We start from the raw sequence: 18,497 nt of genomic DNA, 5'->3' as shown, positions 1-18,497 counted from the left end.
GGGTTGGGGGAGGGAAGTAGCATGGGGGAGGGAGGGAGGGATTGGAGCTGGGACAAGCTGCCCAGTCGGGTCGGGGGAACGCATTATTTGGGGAAGGGGACGGGGTGTCTGGGATGTGGGTGCGGAAGTGCTGGGAGCAGGGGCTCTGCCCTGCTGCTGCTTGCCCAGCCAGGGTGGCGGGGAGGGGCAGGATGCGGGCATGACTCGCTTCAGGCAGAAGGGGGCAAGTGGCAGCAGGGCATAGATCCCATGGCTCCCTCCACTGGGGCAGAAGCAGGCACAGCCGGAGGAGCCACAGGAGAAGGCCCCATGGCTGCCCTGCCTGACTACATCCCCCACCCAGCGCCAGCCTCCCGGCACTTTAAAAAAAAATGAAAAAAAGCCCCGCACTCAGCAGCTTTGGAAGTGGTGATAGAGGCTTCTGGGGGCTCATAGCAGATCCCCCCCACGCAGGGCAGTGCAGTGGGAGCAGCAGGGATCGCCCCCACCCCCGCTTGGCACATGTGCAGCAGCTGCCCAATGGTGCAGGTGCAACGTGGCTCAGTAGGGCACTGCATGCTGTCTGGGAGCTGCAGTGGGTCCACGTGTCAGCTGGAGCCAGGTACCGCTCAGCCCCAGTGGCCCCAGTTCCCAGACAGGGCGTAGACCCCTGCCAAGCCATGCTGCACCCACACGATGTGTCAGATGCTGCACGGGTGCCAGGTGGGGGGGTGAACCCCACTTCCCCATGCTGCATGGGGGGCTCTACTATGAGTGCCCAGAGGCCCCAATAGCTGCTGCCAGAGCTGGTGAGGGCAAGGCTTTTTTTTTTTTTTTTTAATTGCCAGCATGTTGGGGCCAGGTGGAGCAGCCATCAGGAGTGGGGCTGGGTGGTGGGGGGAAATCGGGAAGTGGGGGCTGTGTGTGGGGGGGCTCTGCAATGTGGCCCCAGAGCCCCTACACCCCTTGCTACTGTTGGTGAGTGTGGTTTTTTTTGTTTGTTTGTTTGGGGTTTTTTTATTCCTGGACTGCTGGGGCTGGGCAGGGCTGGGTGGTGGGGTGATTGGGGAGTGGGGGCTGTGTAGGGGGGCTCTGCCAGGAGGCCACAGAGCCCCAACAGCCCCTGGTACATCCAGTGAGTGCAGGGCTTTTTTTTTTTTTTTTTAAGTGTTGGGAGGCTGGGCCAGGGAGGGGATTGGGCCAGGAAGGGCAGCCATGGGGGCTTCTCCCATGGCTCCCCCTGCCCAGGGAAAGGCAGGCACAGCCAGAGGAGTCGTGGGAGAACTTGCAGCCACCCGGCTGTGCCTGTCTCTCCCCGGCTGATCTGAATCACCAAATCTCTCTGAATCAGTGTCAAATCTTCTGAAGCTGATTCAGCTGAATTGATTTAGGACAGTGATCCAAATCACCAAATTGAATCACTGTCCTCTGAATCAGCCAAACCTGAATCCAAATCAAATACTTCCCTATTCGCACAGGCCTAATGTTCAGTCTCCTCTACAAAAAAATTATAGTACTAAAATTGTTTTTTCTCTTATCACTGCATTAGGATGAACAAGAATGTCTTGATATTTTGGAGGTAGTTGAGCATTTCCCCTACCTTGGTAGCCACCTCAGATAGTGAACTCTGATGAAGAGATCCAGCACAGGGTCTGCTGTGCAAGGCCTCCTTTGGAAAATTGTTTCAGCGTGTCTTTATTAATCACAATTTTCAGAAAGACACAAGATCTAGGTCTATAATGTAGTCATGATCCCTACCCTCATCTATGGATGTGAAAAATGAGTGACCTACCATCATTATCTCAAAAGCCTAGAGAGGCAACATGAATGATGCCAGCATCTTTGCTGAAGCCAATGTTACCAACATTGAATTGGTGATCCTCAAGTACCAGCTTCACTGGAGCAGACATTGTGTGCAGATGCCTGACTCTCAACTCCCCAAACAAATGCTCTGCTCCCAGCTTAGTTATGGCTAGAGATCTTTCAGTGGCCAGAGGAAATGCTACAAGGACATACTGAAGGCATACCTCAAGAAAACAGATGTGGACATCAAGAGCTTGGAGGAGCTGGCAACCAACTGACTCCAATGGAAGTGCAACCTTAACCAAATGGCTGCCCATTTCAAGGTAAAGCATCTTGCCCTCAAAGCAGAGAAGAGGGAGCAGTGGAAGGAAAGGGAGAGAAAGTCCAGCCTACAGACTACTCTTCCCCCAAGGAAAGACTTGCAACTTCTGTGGATGGATATGTAGCTCAAGGACTGGACTCTTAAGTCACCTCAACTCCCCTGCCTGTGAGTTTACCTCTGGAGTCACCAATGGGGAACAGGCAGAAGACATACAGGGATGAAGTGGAAGGAAGCAGCAAGAGTAAAATCAGAACCATGGAACAAGGAAACCAGGGGGAAGGGACCTCAACCAGGGAAAGGGGGCACTGGCAGAGACACAAAAGGTAAGAAAGGAAAAGGTGGAGAGAGGGGGGCTGCAGAAGGGCAAAAGGGCCAGGCACCCTTGGCTCCCCTTCCCACTCTAGTAATGGGGAGGGTGTGGGGCCCTGTTACAGCTATCAACTAAAGGGAGCTTTGTAGAACTATTGAAAAGAAAGTGATACCCAGCAGTTCAACAGGTATGGAGACTGTGAGAAAGGATCTCAAAAATGAAACATGTGAAATGAATGATGTAGAAACAAAGGGGGGAAAAAGGCTGGAATGGAACTCATGAGGTCATCCAGGCCAACCCCCTGCTCAAGGAAGGATCATTCCTGACTAAACTATTCCATGCAAGTGCTCACTTAACCTATTTCTATAACTATACAAGCAATCTTGTCACACAACTACAAGGCATATTGCCCCCAAACCCCAAGAGCACCTTAACCTAGCACAGGTAAAGCAAGGGAACATAAAATTGAGAAGTAGAGAATTTGTTATAATTTGTGCAAGGAAATGTTAGTATCTTCTCCCCTCTCAGGTAGTTATCCAAGAAAAGATAATTGACAGCATGCATCTATAACCTCTCATTTATCTGAAACGAAATTTCACAATATCACTCAGTTTGACCTCTTGGTATGCAAACAGAGATGCCCTGTTCCATATACAGAGCCAAGTTCACCCCATGCAGGTCAGAAATACTGTTATTGACTCCAGCAGGTTTAATTACAGCAGGCTTGAATTTGGCCTACTAAATATCTAGTATTGGTGAGACAGCAGGAACAACCTACATAAATGCACAAAGTGCCAACAGGTATCTGTTGCCATTGTGAATTAGCTCCCACAGGAGGGACTTCCGGAGGTAAAGATGCCTCTTGAAATTCAATGCAGGTTGCCAATCTTACCCTACTAATAGGTTTTGAGCCCTGTTGGAACTGGTATAGCACCTGAGCAGATGTAATATTATTTAATCCAACTGTGATGAGTTAGGGAAGAGCAGGGGAAAGGTCCAATGCCAGAATGTCAGAACTGAATTTTCAATACTGAGATAAATAGGCCTTTATATATTAGTGTTACTCAAATCTGAACGAAGTAAAAAGAAAAGAAAAGGAGAAACTGGCTTCTGAGACAGTATAAGGAAGGGTTTAATTAATAAATAAAAACGTAAAGGATGTGCATATAATACACTATAATGAAGACTTCAATCCTTATTCAGCAGCTGTCACTATTGTCACAGCATTGGACCTCTTTGTTACAACATTTGGACAAGTTACAAATAGCTACCAGTGCCTCATAAAAATAATTCAATGGTACTGTCTTATTTTTCTGTGTACTGGTTACATACTAAATGCCAAAGTCTATCGTTTATAGTAAGCCAAGGTGAACAGTAAGATTTTCTGCGCCAGATTCAGAAGTGTATCTGAAAGAGGGTTTAAGAAGCTGTTATTTGCATCATCTTTTGAAAGGATAAGAAAGGTTGTCCTCCCCCTAGGACAAAAAGATAGCATGGCTATCTGTCTTTTTGATTGATTCTAATGGTTGTAAATGATTTTCATAGCTAAATCATACTGCAAGTAGTGCATATATCTTGGATGGTTAGCAGTTAAGGATTTATGCTTTATTAAAAAAATCTGAGGACATCCTTAAAGAAAAGTAGCAAGATAGGATTTAGTTAAAAGAGTAAAGGAAAGAGAGAAAATGGCTTGCAGTTGTTTTTTTTTTTTAGTTTGGCAATCTTATAATTCCTTTCCAGCTAGTTTCTACCAAGTCTTGTAAGGCCAAATTAGATGAACTAGTAGAATCCTGTGCTATACTATTTGGTAGAAAGTAACAAGGATTACATTGAAATAAAGCCAAATAAGCCTGCTAAGAAATTAATTCCTATTCATGACTTATTATGTCTGTTTAAATGGAAAATTACATACATTGAGTGAAATTGGGGTAAGACATTAATTTAGATGACCATATTCCCTCATATTATTGTATTTTTTTCATTTAATTAACATTTCTCTTTACAGTCTTTAATGGAACAAAAGCCTGACAGCATGGGCTGAGGGGGGTATGTGTAGTGTGCTGCAACAAGGTACTTTAACAACATTCAGTTTCACAACAAAGTTTCATTTCAGCCTAAAAAAAGAGGAAGAGTGTCTAACATGGTGTGGTTCTAGTAAGTCAGTTATAAAGCACACCGTGCTTCCAGGGACTTCCCTGCTATTTCTTTATGGTATGGAGGGTAAGAAACAAAGCACATGCCATCTTTGCAGTGTAAAAAGAGTCACCTGGAAGTGAATTGCTGTACTAAATTACATGGGCTTGGAGAAACTTTTAAATTGACAGAAAGAACAGTACTATTTTTTCTACGTGGTGAGTTGCTGCAGCTCTTTGAGGTAAGAACTGGTATATGCTATGCAAAGTACAACTGTCTTTTTTGTGCATCCACTTGGCTTGGCTTGTTGTCTGCTCAGAACTTATGCTCATAAAATCCACATAACCTTTGGTGAAGGCACTGTGTGTTTGCAAGGATTTTACTTTCTGAATTGCTACCTGCAAAACCTTCCAAATACCATTGCAGTTTAACCTCTGTAAAAGCAAAGATCCATTGTGCTTGATTTATAACAAGGCTTCAAGATACGCATAGACATAGTTCATCTGTGATTCTGAGGTCCTAGCCGATCACTAGGGCCCCTGGAACTACCTTAATTCAAGTGATAAAATCATTATTTACATTAGGGAATACTTTTCAAGTGAATGTGCTACTTTTATGGTAGTCATATTTTTTTCTCATTGAATTGTGCATATGTGTTATAATATTAGAGCTAGAGTACTGTATTTGCAGGTTTGCTGGGTTTTTTTCCTCCAAAAATAGAAATGTACCATATCTAAGTAACTGCCCTCCCCTCTCCCCCACCACATTTTGCTTACAAATAAATAGAATCTTAATCCTTGCATTTGCCAGGATCAGCTCAAATTCAGAGGTTACATTCATAAAGCTGGTACACACCTGCATATCCTATAAGAAGTAAATATAGACATGACCCTTCCATTTTACTTAATTGTCAGGTTCATTCACTCTCCTCTCTCACTCCCAGTAGAACAGTCATTGCTTTACATATCAGTGTTTAGTACTTTCTTCCTTCTTTCCTATTCATTCCCCCAACTCCTATAAAATATAACATTCAATGACAGAACATAGAATTCCATTCTCCCTTCTCTTGCTTTAAATGAAAAATAATAAAAATATATCTACATTGCGATAGTTCACTAAAACCTACGCAGCCAAATTCATAAGGGTAAGATTCAATCAGCAGAGATGTTAATTACCCTATAGACACTGTACAAAAAAGAGACTAGACCATTCTATTCTGGTCACATTTAGAACTACAGGGTCTGAAACTTCATTGCTTTAACTTTTTGTGTAGTCAGTTACATGTATGCACAGGTATGACAGACTAGTAGGATACTGGATCAAAATGGCAGTGTTATAAATATTTTGCACTAGTGTGAATCACCAAACAAAGTGCCTGGCAATGACCAAACAGGGCAAGTGAGTACAATTCAGGTTTCCAGAGTTTAGGAAACATAAGAAACTATAAAAGTTGCACCAGAATTGGATGATAATAGACATAAGGAGAGATGAAGGAGCTTTATTTATAAGGTTACATTCCTAAAACTGCCTGCCTTCATTGTACCTATAAAACCTGCATGTGTTTTCCTGTGCAAAATAGACAATACTATATGCATATGGGAAGATATTAGGGAGGAAATCTGTCCTTTATGCATGTACTTACTCCATATAATATGGAGTAGGGTAGCCCTTCTACCCTAGAAGAAGCTAGGGTATTTACACAGGGAGTGGGACATCTGGTTTCTAGGCCCAACTCACCCAGAGGGCTTTTGAACCAGTATCTCCCACTTACCGGCAAAGTGCTCTAACCACCATGGCACGTACTTTCCAGGCTTCCTCTTGAATCTTGTCCTTGGGGCAGCCAGGAAGTGAAGCTATATGGGGCCAGGAGGAAATGAACAAGCCGGAAGGAATATGGCTTAGTGAGATCTGAATGGCCCTGAAAAGGGAGGGCTTCTGAGTTTTAACCCCTGTCTCCTATGACTTTTACATACTTTGCATTTAATAATCATCTGGGGACAGCGCCCAGTCCAGAGACCAAGGTCACATCAGCAAATTAGAGGAGATAATGAACTCCAAAGAGTTAGGTGAGGTAAATCCTTGTAAATATTTAACTGCAGATTCCTTGAGAATCTTTCCAGGTCTTGCAAAATGCACACTCGAATGGATGGCCCAGGTAATCCTGTCAACTTGTTTAGAACTTTTCACCCAAAATGTAGATCAAATTGGAAAGAGAACAATATAGGAGACTGGAAACTTGCAGAAGTTCCTCATAGAGAATCTGTATAATATACGCTGGGGCAGTGGAACTGCTCAAAACACCAGAGAGGCAGGGTCGGATTAACACATGGGCAAACTAGGTACATCCCTAGGGTCCCAAGTGGAGAAGGGGCCCAGTTGTGCTTATTTTACATATTGTAATTACTGAGTGAAATAAGGTAATATAAATATACAGTATTAAGTAAGGGTCCACGAGTTTGTTTGCCTAGGGCCCACTGAAGGTTTAATCCGGCCCTGCAGAGAGGCATGCAGTTCAGTCTCCAAAGATGTGGATCTTGGGGAATCTGCATTAGACAAGTCTATCTGCAGAGAAATTGTATGCCTCCATCCTCTTTCCAGGGTCCACAAAGCCTCAGTGGTTACCTTTAATAAGGCCACACTGGAGCTGCAGTGCATCAGAGATGACACGTTAGCCACAGCACCTCAAGTTTGGAAGATGAAGTGAGGGTTTCATGGTGCTTAAAGACTCAGTAATAAGAGTACCTGTCGGTATAACCTTTGTACAAATTCTCCACAAGGTAAGACTTAGCTCTGTGCACAGATCCTCAGTCTCATGGAAGAGCTTCATTGAGTGCTGGTGGGAAGTGCCAGAGAGGATTTTCACCTCCCCAGGATTTTCACCTCTCTGTGTAAGGAGAAGAGATGGCTTGCATCCATTATTTTTGGAAGCCAGCTAGAAGTACCTGGTAGAGATGATGCATATGAAAATGAACTCCAAATATCATGTAGCACAGTTTTAAAACTATTTAGGTTAAGACATAAGCTGTTTTTAAATAAAGATAAGATAAAAGTAATAAAGAGCTTGTACTGGGCAATGCTCTTCTTATTCGGCCCCAGTGCAATCTATGCTACTGTTCCTAAAGAATGCAATCAATCACAAGCACACAAGAAAAAAGTTCAGAAGAAACATCCTGAATCCTTTTCTGAAACAAAATGACTGAGAGTAAAGACTATAAGCTACAGCAGCTGCTCCCTCTGCCTCCCATGCCACAGAGAACAGAGAGAGCAAAAGGGCTTTACCTTTACACGAAAGTTTCCAGCTGTCTGGGAGTGACTGGGTGCATCTACATGCGACGCTTACTGCACATTAGCCTAATAACACTGCTCACTAGCATGGCATTTAAATACTGTGCTAATGCCTACAGCGCAGTGTTATTAGGCTAATGCACAGTAAAATCACAAAATAACCATGCACCAGAGCTACTGTGCAGTAACTCTAGTTACTGTGCATTTAGTTAGTACTTGATTAAGCAAGTACTAAACGAAATGTGCAGTATCCAAGATGCCTTAATGAACATGTAGACATGCCCACTATGGGCATGTATTTGGGACTCTGTGATCTGTGTAAGGTATAGGAGAGAAAAGAGCTGGATTTGCAGACTGTGGAACTGGGAATCACCACTCTTCCACTTACCAAATGAGAAATACCTGTAGGAATTACTACTGATCCTTTGTGAGTGCAAATCCTCTCTGGGTAGCCAACTGTCAGTAGTGAGGATATGGAAGCTGGCTGCGAAGGGATTGGTATGATAGGGAACAGAAGGCACTGGGCTTTAAGTAAATGCCCCAGACTTCTGTGTCTATAAATAGGAGCAAAATTAAAAAACCTAAAAATCTGCTGCTTGACTTCATGAAAGTGATTCAAAGAAACAGGTCTAGGCACCTTGGCTCCATATGTAATCAAGCGGGGAGCTAGAGTACTACAGAGGCTGATTTAGAGATCCTGGAGCTAGTTAATAGGAAAAACTGTGACCAGGGGTTTAAACACCCAGCTGTCTCTGGCATTTGATGGCTCTAGTGCCTGACTAGGGGATGTGTTAGGTGCCTATGTCCACTTAGGATCCAAAGTGCTGAGTTCCTCTTTTGAGAGTAAGTACTTAATGGACCTGTTACAGACCTTATTTAACTAGACTTTTCCAACTAGTTTAAGTCTGAAATTGTTGAGTTTCATGGCTCAAGTGGGTTTATTTCCCTCCCTATTTATGGAGGGTATGATAGAGTCTGAAAATAAATACTGTAAAATGTGGCCCAAAGAAATGAAACTAAGAGTTTCAGTTCCCTAATATACCACCTTATGATAAAAGCATGGTACATCTGGCAGTAGGAAAAACAGTAGAGAGTGTCACACATTACATAAACAGAGCTGAACTTGCATAGTAAATAGAATCTGGGTGGATCATGTGTTATATATTTCTTGTTTCTTAAAATCTACATGAAAAATAAATACGGGAATCAGTATCGTAATAATTCCATGTTCATCCTGACCTAAATTACTGCTAAATCCCCCCCTTTCCTATTAAGAGTGTAGGAGAGAGACATTCTGGCAGCTTCTTATAGGATAAGAGCAGCAGAATTTATTACATTCTGCCAAAAGAGTTTCATGGCTCTCCAGTGTGACCAACAAATAAAGTAAACCAGTAGTACTGGTACAAAGGGCAGTCAAGCACAGTTGTGATTTTTTTGCATTTGTTCCAGGGAAGTGAGGCCAAAAACTACTATGGGGACAGGCAAGCTGTCCTTATGGGAGAAAGACCTCTGCCCTCTAGGACTATGCATTAGCTTCAGTCCAAGCTTCTTTGTGTTTTGCTAACTAGGATCAGGGCTGTGGTACATCCCATTGAGCTTCTGCAGGGAGACAAACCAGAATCATAGGCAAGCAGGGTTGGAAGAGACTTCACAAGGTCATCTAGTCGGGCCCCCTTCTCAAGAGAGGATCAAACCCTAACAAAACCTTTCCAGCCAAGTGTCTGTGGAACCTGCTCCTGAAAATTTCCAGGAATGGAACTTTTCTCTGGGTAGCTTGTTCCAATGTTTGACCACCCTTGTAGTAAGAAAGTTCTTTTTAATTTCCAACTTCAATTTTCTCTGCTGCAGTTTGGGGCTATCATGTCTACTTCTGTTCCCATATACAGCAGATATATGTTAAGTACACATTTACGCACATTACTTTCTGAGGAGAACTGGGGGAGAATTGTTTTCTCCCGTCCCCCTGATTCATAATGAAGAAGATCTTTGTTCTGAAGAGGCTTCATCTCATCTGTTAATATTTCATCTCTCTCTTGCAATTCATAAGTAAGGCTACCTAGTCAGATTAGGGCAGAACCATGACTTGGCCTAGTATTTCTTGGAACATTTTTGCAGTAGAGGGTGGAACACATGAATGTCTCTTAGAAGAAGTGAAAGTCCTTTAATACTCACCAAGGACAAACTACAGCTACAAAGCTGGTATGTGTGGTATGTCATGTGCTACACAGTGATATTACTTTGCTCTACATTTTGTATAGACATTTTCCAGTTACTAATGTGTTCTGACATCTGGTGTTCTGGAACAGACAGGTAAATTGAAATGTATCCGTAAAAGATGTTCATATCCAGATAGACAATATCCATTTTAATTACATTATGTAGCTGGATTAAAAATTAAATGAAGACTATTATTTGCTATTAAAATAAGACTATGTCATTCTTCATCTATTGGCTAGTATTCTTACACTATAGATGTGATCTAGACACATGAAATCCGATTCCTAAATTCTACTTCCTCTTTGCTGGACCATGTGGGACTTGTGTCAGACAACAGAGCAGGGGAAGGCAAACTTTCCCAGCTGAAGGCCTTCATTACCCATCCCAGGTCAGAAGTGGACTAATGGGTAGGAGGAGCTAAGACCCTTCTGCCACAGCTGCTGGTCTCCCCAGCCTCATGGGAAAAGCATTTCTTGTGGCACTGTAGTGAGAGCACTGACAGAAGGTGACCCCCGTCACTGAATGCCACCAAAGTTCCACATCTGTGAACTAGATCCAAAAGCTCTGCAGACTGGGCTCAGCCTGCAGGCTGTAGGTTGCCAACTCCTGCCATAGATTGTTTTCCTGCCTCTATGTTATAAAAACTAATATATACTAAGAATATGGTAATTATACCAAAAAGGGATTGTCAGAATTCAGGAATGCTGAGCATTTGCTGATCCTTAACTATTGCATCCATCTTCCAGTTCTGCAGTTCTGGGCTCCTTCACTGGTGTCAAGTGCCTGGTTTCAATATTTACCATATGTCTAGTTTTCAGTATCTATATTGTATGGCCTATATTGTCAAAAGTAGCCAACTGTGTGAGTGCCTTCATTTCCAGGCATCTAATTTCACATAACAAAGCTCCCACTTCAGAGCTGCTGACATCCATGGTTCCAAGAGAAATACACAGGAGCTGTGGGTACTGACCACTTCCACAATCCAGACCTTCAGTATAAGTGCTGACACTTGTACAACCCCAATCAGGGTTGTGATTTTCAAATTTCAAAGAAATTCCAACAATTACGGTTCTTCATCCTGAAGAAGCAAGAACTTACACTGACAACATGAATTTGAGGTTTGCAGTCTTTAGACAGTGGCACTTGACACCTGGGCTTTCAAGTTTTGAAATAAACCACATGTGTAGCTTGAATGTGCCTGGAAAAAGCTGCAGAGGAAGAAAATCACCCTTTTTGGATGCATATTGAAATCCACTTTTTTCAACATGCACAAAGATTTTAAAAACACAGTACTGCATCAAATACCTATACAGAATAAAACCATATCTCTTCCTCCTCTCTTGCCTCCCCTGGTGAAGGATATTGTGTTTAGCACTGCTTAAGAAAACAGCTAGGAGTCTGGCAGCACATTTTATTTACTCAGTTTGTTTGAGAGGTAAATATGTATAGTAATAGCAACATCATGATCTGAAGCTAATCTTTGCATCTACATGCAACCAAAAACATATTTGTCAGTGGACATGGGTGGATCCAGGATTTACTTAAGGGGCTGCAGCACACTACCCCTCAGGCAATGGTCAAGCGGGGAGGTGTGGCTGGAGCCCTGGGCAAAGAGTACCCACATGAAGCAGAGGAGGGGGGACCCACCTGCTGCTGACAAAGCTGCTCCTGTCCCAGGTTGAAGCCACTCCCCACACTGCTGCTGCTGTTCCCAGCTGAGCTTAGCTCCCTGCCATTCCCTGTAGCGTGCAGCAGAAGTGGCTCCAGGGCATCCCTCCATGCCTGTGTCAGCTTAGGACAGCAATAGTAGCACCCAGGTTCCTTATTCCAATGCCTGCTCCTGGACAATGGAGAACACCTGTGGGGGAAGGGTAAGCAGGCGCTGGAAGGAGAAACCTCCACATTGCGACTTGTTGGGCCTGGTAGCTGGAACAAAGCAGAGGTGGTGCTGGGTCTCCCCCGATGTCTGGATCAGTTGGGGGCAGCAGTGGCAGCAGCAGAAGGGGGGTATATCCACATTGCTGCAACCCTCCCTGGATCCACTCCTGCAGATGGAAATTAATCAATGTTTTCTTAAGGGTCAGATTAACTATCTGTCTTTCTTTGGTGTTTTCTGTTCCAAATGTCTATTCAGTTTATTCTGGATGCTGATGATGCTGATCATGACAACTTCATTTAGTCTTCCATGCCTCTTTTCTTCTCTTTCTAAGAATGCTGTCAGAAGGTTATCTTTGTGGAATCCCCTACCTTTGTGAAGACCTCATGAGTTCTAAGCTCTACAGCAAGCAAGCCCCAGAGGAAACAGTACATGAAATGAGCTCCCTGTGCGGCTTTACATATGCCTCCGTGGATGAGACACAGAGCAAAAGCCTCTTTCAGAGGTGGTCTGTTGGCAAGTTAATTTCCTCAGGCTGCTCAAAAGGAAGCAAATGCAACAGAAGACAGACAGATTCTGTAAGGCAAGCCACCCAGAATTCATTCGACAGGCAAACTTCTCCAGTTGAGGACATATGTGGAGGATCCATCATAGACACTTATCTTGTCCCTTCTTCTTGTCAAAGCATTTGCAAAAATTACAATGATTTGCATATTGCTGGGGGCCACGTAATGCCTATCAGTTCAGTAACAAAGGATTTTACCTGTGACAGTGGGATAGGCCCATTCTTGGAGTCATCAGAGATTCCCCCACCCATAGAATCCATGATGATGCCAACCAATGACCTTAGTCGCAAGCCAGTCCAAGGATATTCATCATGCTGGCGAGTGGCCAGCATCATGCAACATCAGCAGCCCCTCTCCAATTCAATGCTGAATGACTATTTAGAGCAGAAGGTCATGGAACTGTACAAACAGTATATCATGGACAGCATGGTCAACTGTGTCTCTCTCAATCAGATCCTAGCCTCGGAGCTCATCATGACCAACGTAGATCAAATTACCCAGCAGATATCACGAGAAAGGAATATGGAAACCACCAAGGCCAAAGATATGGTCATTAACTGCTTGTTACGAGTGGCCAGTGGAAAACTATCCACTGAAATGAGCACCCCTAGTTTGCATATTTCCCAATATAGCAACATCAATGCAGAAACGGCTGGTGTTAAGATGGCCTGAATGCTAGGTTTTATATTATATCACTTGTCCACTCTACAAGTCAAGTATTCTTCACCTGCCACTTCAATTAAACCTTTTTATAAGTACTATTACTAATTTGCATTGGGGTAGCATCTATGAGGAGCCCTCATCATGGATCAGGTTTTCATCTGGTTGGGCACTTTGCTAACATCTAACAAAATGATGGTGCCTACTCCCTGAGTGAATCACAGATATTAAAGATAACAATGAGAAAACTTTTCAATACTTATTCAGACTTCAAGGTATTCTGTTTCTCTACTACTTCTATTCACCAACCCTTTCTATGTGCCCCTAACTTCTCTACCCTGCTTAGAATCATACATTCTACCATAGATACCAAAGTAAACCCCATCTTTCTGCCCACCTTTCCCAGGCATATCTGGCTTTCTCTGCAGGTCACAGCTATGATTAACTGCACTCTCTAGCCCATATATATTCACCTCATTGTTATCTTTCTGTCCCATCTTTCCAGTTCCCTTTCTCTATGATTCAATCCCAAGGTATTTTCTGCTCCCAGTGTATGGGCCTTGTTACACGGTAAATTTAGTCAGCTTCTGGAGCTCTTAATCTCTGGACTGGCTACATGCTAACAGCTTTTAGGTGGCTTAAAGCACTCATTTTGTGGCTTAAAGTTACACTACTCCAGGGCAGGAATAGCTCCAATTCACCTAATTTTGTTCCTGCTGTATTACCATGTGGCCACTTCTGACAGCTGTTCCGCCCAAGTTGAAGTCATCCAGTATCCCAGAATGCAATGGTCTGCCTGACTCAGGGCAAGCAGGATGCTGGGGCACGGTGGGGCGGACACAGTGCCTTGCTCCCAGGTATGTCAGGCAGAGTGAATGCCACAGCCTCAGAGCACCCAGTGGCCGTCTCCTGCCACCACCCAAACTGGCTCTGCTCTCATCTGAGCTCCAGCTCTGCTTCCACCTGAGCTCAGAGGGTAGGCGCTGCCTGAACTCTGAAGAAAAAAGGATTGGGCCCCTTGGAGCTCAGGTGTTGCCCAGCCAGCCAGCAGCCCAGCCAGTGGGATGCGGGGTGGTAAGTGCTGTCTGAGCTCTGGAGAAAAATGGATCAGGTCCCTAGAGTGAGCGAGCTTCAGGGCTGCAGCTGAAACGGACAATGCCTCAAAACTCTGGTCTTGCTGAACCTGACCGTGGCTCTGCATTGAGAGTGGGGCCACCAGGCTTAAGCCCTCCCAGGCCTCTTGCAGTGTGCAGCCGCTATGTCAGTTTCAGAGAGCCCCAGGGAAGCAGTTTCCTCATGTCTCTCTTGTCTCACAGAAACTGACACAGCAGCTCCGCACTGAGAGTGGAACCACCAGGCCTTGACAGCCTTGCTCTCAGAGACCAGAGAGCCCCAGGAAAGCAGCTCAGTGAGACCAGAGAGCCCTGGGGAATCAGTGTAGTACTGTAGAGCTGCAGCAGCTCTGCACTGAGAACAGGGCTGCCAGGGCTTAAGCCCAACAGCTCTGCTTTTAGTACAGAGCCACGGTGTCAGTTTCAGTGAGACCAGAGAGCCCCAGAGAAGCTGCTTCCCCAGGTCTCTCTGGTCTCCCTGCAACTGACACAGTGGTGGGCCTGCTCCCTGCCTGGTGGGAGAACTGAGCAGGTCCTGCTTCTAGTCCTGCCCCTGCTCACCAAGCCTCTAGTTGCAAGTCACAGCTGTGCAGGTGCAGGACAGTCAGAGAAGGTTTTTCACCTTACTGTGTGACTGCTCCACTAAGCTGAACAACACTAAGCTTATTAATACTTGTTTGGCTTAGAGCATAAGGTCTAACAAGGACCTATGTTTGTTCTCTGAACTGATCTGAACACTTAAAGACAATAGGGAAAGGTTAAGCATTTACACTGAAGTAATAGCATTCTGTGGTCACATACAGGCATCATACTTGCTGCTTGGGGACTCAAAACCATGACTTTAAAAACACAGGATTTTACAACTTGAGCTAAAACAATCTTCAGTAACTGTCATAGACAATACATTCTTTTGGGGCTATTTAGTGGATATAGATACATTTTTACAAAATATTATCTTATAAATATGTTCTTGTTTTCCTATATTTTCTTATTTAATGGATATTTTTATAAGTGGTTTGAGAAAGTGAGGGGGCAAATAATGGTATTTGTAAATTACAATCTAAGAGCAGGACCCAAAGCCCACTGAAGTTACTGGGAGGAATTCATCTAACTGCTTGAGGAGTATAACATATCCTGCTCAATATGATCCGTGGTGCACATAGACAGTAAGCAGTATTCACTGGTAGGGCCTGTTCTTATTTCCTCCTAATTCTATTGTGCATTTGTAATAACTTATCTTGTTATGGTCATTGCCATATACATCTCAGATCACATTGCATGTACTTTTATAAAAAAGACTCTTGTTTTCAACTTGCACTCATGTTTTTTAGACTGGGAAGGCACCTACACAGGAGCAGCAAGGCAGCTCCAATGTGCTGTAATTACAGCATGTCAGAGCAGGCTCAATTAATCAAGTCTGCTGGTGTGTGGTAATTACTGTGCTCCAGCAGACTCCAGCGTCTCATGCATTAGTGTCCCCGCACTGAAAAATGGTGGTGAGGGCACTTTAACTAAAGCTTGTTTGACAAACTTTGGTTAAGTGCTCTCACAGCCATTTTTCAGCACAGGAACACTGATACATGAGATGCTCTGGGCACTTTAATTAGAGTGGATCTTGGAGCTGCACTAATTAAAGCACCCTCCCAGAGCATGTGTATAAACATGTTCTTTGTGTTAGTAACTGCTTTCTACCATGCATGTATAAAGTCTCAGGTATGATGGAGTAAAATATATCAGCTACATCAGAATGTGGTTTGGCGACTACTGTAACACAAATAATAAACACCTACTACATATTTTTGCTTTAGTGATTCCTTAGAGCTTAATTTTTGTCTTTTGTTTTTCTATTCAAAATCATCATGTAATTTCATACACAGATTGTTTTATGAAAGTGAAATATATGTTACAATAAAGTTGTTACTTCAAGCTTCAAGCTAACATGTATATTTGCCTTCTGGGGTAACAAAATTAATTTCAGAAGTAAGAAGTCGTTAAAATTGTAAATGTCTAAAACTTTCCATGGGTGGCCCTGCTTATGCACAGGGCCACACATCTTGTTGCTATAGAAACTTACTATAATGCTATTATGCTGCGATTCGGAGGAAAAAGTAACCTTTGCCTTGTAACTGTTCCAGCTACTTCAAAGATCAAATGCAATTTCCAAATAGAAAAGATGCTATTTTCTATCCAAGAAATATGTTTTTATGGCAGTGTGAAAGAGTTATACATACAACATCCATTAACAATAGACACCTCTAAAAATCCTTGATGTTGTCTTGAAACTCTCCCAGAAAAATATGAATACACTGGACCCATTGAACCTGACATGAAAGTAGTTTATGGAGCACTCAAGAAATGAGTGACTAATGCAAAAAGTTTTCAACAAAAATATAGTCAGATTTTTAAACAAGTTTGATTTTCCCTTGTTTATATCCTTTCTCTCCTTTTGTTTGTTTTTTGCTCTCTCCTAGCATCAAAAAATTGAGTATCAGTGATATGTAAATTACTAGAAAGTGAATTGCAAGGTTGGATGCATAAGTGTATTTGCTCAAAGGGGTTCCACCTTCATTCAGGAACAGATATTGCTTATTACAAACAGCACTCTAAGCATGATACTTACCATAAGCCTTATGAACACAGCAGACATTTTGTTAGTTGAACATTATTTTGTTTTTTGGAATCAGATAACATTGCAACTGCATCTCTTTTGGGTATGCCTGACCCGGCTATAGCAAGAGGTTGCATTTCTCAGTTTAACTGTAACCTGCATTAGCAACTACCAGACTAGATAAGATGCACAAGAGAAATATATTTTAATTTTGGTGGTGATCTTGATCAAGTTTTAATTTAGAATTGCATAATTTTAAGGTATTAATAATAACTGTAGTAATGCTAAAAGACTTTCCTTCCCATTGTTTTAGCAGGATGATCCAACTGGCAGCCCAAAAACCACATGCAGCCTGCAAGGAGTTAATGCATGCTCCCCAGGGCCCTTACCTAGCCACTCTGGCTGCTACTACACCCATGGTTTGTAGTCTCATCTTCCCCCACAATGGTTTTAACTTTTTGCTCCCACTCCAGCGGGTGGGGCGATTCAGCCCATGGCATTGGGGAAGCCTGTGGCATGGTGCAGCACTGGAGGAGGGGGACTTCTCATGTGCATGGTGCGTGTGTAGGTGTATGGAATAAGACTCACACTAGCAGGACCCCCACTGGTGTGGCTTGTTCACATGCAGGCCCCAGCCACTTAGAAGTTGGATAGCCCTGACTTCAGTGTCAAATATTTTGTCTGGCTATTGCACATAACTGGGCACTTGACACTCATTTGTTCAGTGGCATGGAGAAACAGAATGAGTGTGCACATTGGACCAGTATCTCCAACAATCCTAGATGTTTACAGCCCTCAAATCCTTGATGGACAACCCTAAAAAACACTATATTTTTTACCATGCAAATCTTCACAGTAAGAGTGCCCACTGTAGACTTTCCAACCTCCAAGTGGCATCTGTCCATTCACTTGATACGGTGAACATCGTTTTCAACTTTGCATGGAGCAAGCATCACCAGTGATGGGAATAATGCAGAATATGACCTGTGTAAAAATAACCACGTGCATTGCTTGTTTGATTTGGGGCTCTGGCAGATCTTTCCAGCAAGCTTGCCCTGTCACAGAGCTCCAAGAGAGTGACAGGAAAAAGGAACTTACCTCAGCAACGAGCCTGGGAGAAGGGGACGACACGACAAACCTAGAGCAGGGTTGAGAGGGCTCCATCATTAGAGGAAACTGTTGTTGTAGCAGTGTGGTAAAGACATGTAGAGACCTGGGGCAAAACTTAAACTGAAGCAGTACAAACACACTGCATCTCTGTTATCTATATTGGTGTTATCCCAGAAAAGTAACTACCAGTGCATCATTCTTGTGCTGTCACAACTACAGTCAGCTTCTTGTCAGGAAGACTCCTCTCAGGATAACCATACATGTCTGTAAATTAAATAAATAAATTCATAAATAAATCTGTTAATATGTATTACCAGGCTGACAATGAACATTTGAGATATTATGCATGTAAAGGTCACAGTCTTTGCACTTCCTTTTGCTGGATCTTTGCACTGTCTTTGCAAGGATCACATATCTTGGGAGATGGATCATTTAGCTTTTTTCTTGGACAAACATAATTGATTACTTTTTTCTGCCTGAATATTGAATTTATCTTCCTTTTTGAGATGGTGCATT

General features: G+C 43.3%; 2 protein-coding genes across 2 annotated transcripts in view; one reads left to right on the top strand and one right to left on the bottom strand.

Annotated features, from left to right (window-relative positions):
- Window positions 1-17,786, bottom strand: part of GK (glycerol kinase) — a 201,426-nt gene extending 183,640 nt beyond the window's left edge. The window contains exon 1 of the mRNA XM_019524213.1: window positions 17,711-17,786. Coding sequence (XP_019379758.1) covers window positions 17,711-17,776 — 66 coding nt within the window. The 5' untranslated portion in view covers window positions 17,777-17,786. The remainder of the gene's footprint in view (window positions 1-17,710) is intronic.
- On the top strand, window positions 2,657-15,705 carry CUNHXorf21 (chromosome unknown CXorf21 homolog). The gene is made up of 2 exons (XM_019524219.1): window positions 2,657-4,788; window positions 12,260-15,705. The coding sequence occupies exon 2, from the start codon at window positions 12,261-12,263 to the stop codon at window positions 13,161-13,163; it is 903 nt and encodes a 300-aa protein (XP_019379764.1). The 5' UTR covers window positions 2,657-4,788; window position 12,260; the 3' UTR covers window positions 13,164-15,705.
- Window positions 17,787-18,497: the final 711 nt, after the last annotated feature.

The sequence above is a fragment of the Gavialis gangeticus genome, unplaced genomic scaffold, assembly GCF_001723915.1.
Source record: "Gavialis gangeticus isolate Ggan-Ray unplaced genomic scaffold, GavGan_comp1, whole genome shotgun sequence".
In the NCBI taxonomy this organism is placed as follows: domain Eukaryota; kingdom Metazoa; phylum Chordata; order Crocodylia; family Gavialidae; genus Gavialis; species Gavialis gangeticus.
The sequence above is the reverse complement of the archived record's forward strand: the minus strand, read 5'-3'. Positions and strand labels throughout refer to the sequence as shown.

Coding starts and splice junctions, on each gene's coding strand:
- CUNHXorf21 (XM_019524219.1), top strand. CDS start 12,261: ATGCTGTCAGAAGGTTATCTTTGTGGAATCCCCTACCTTTGTGAAGAC.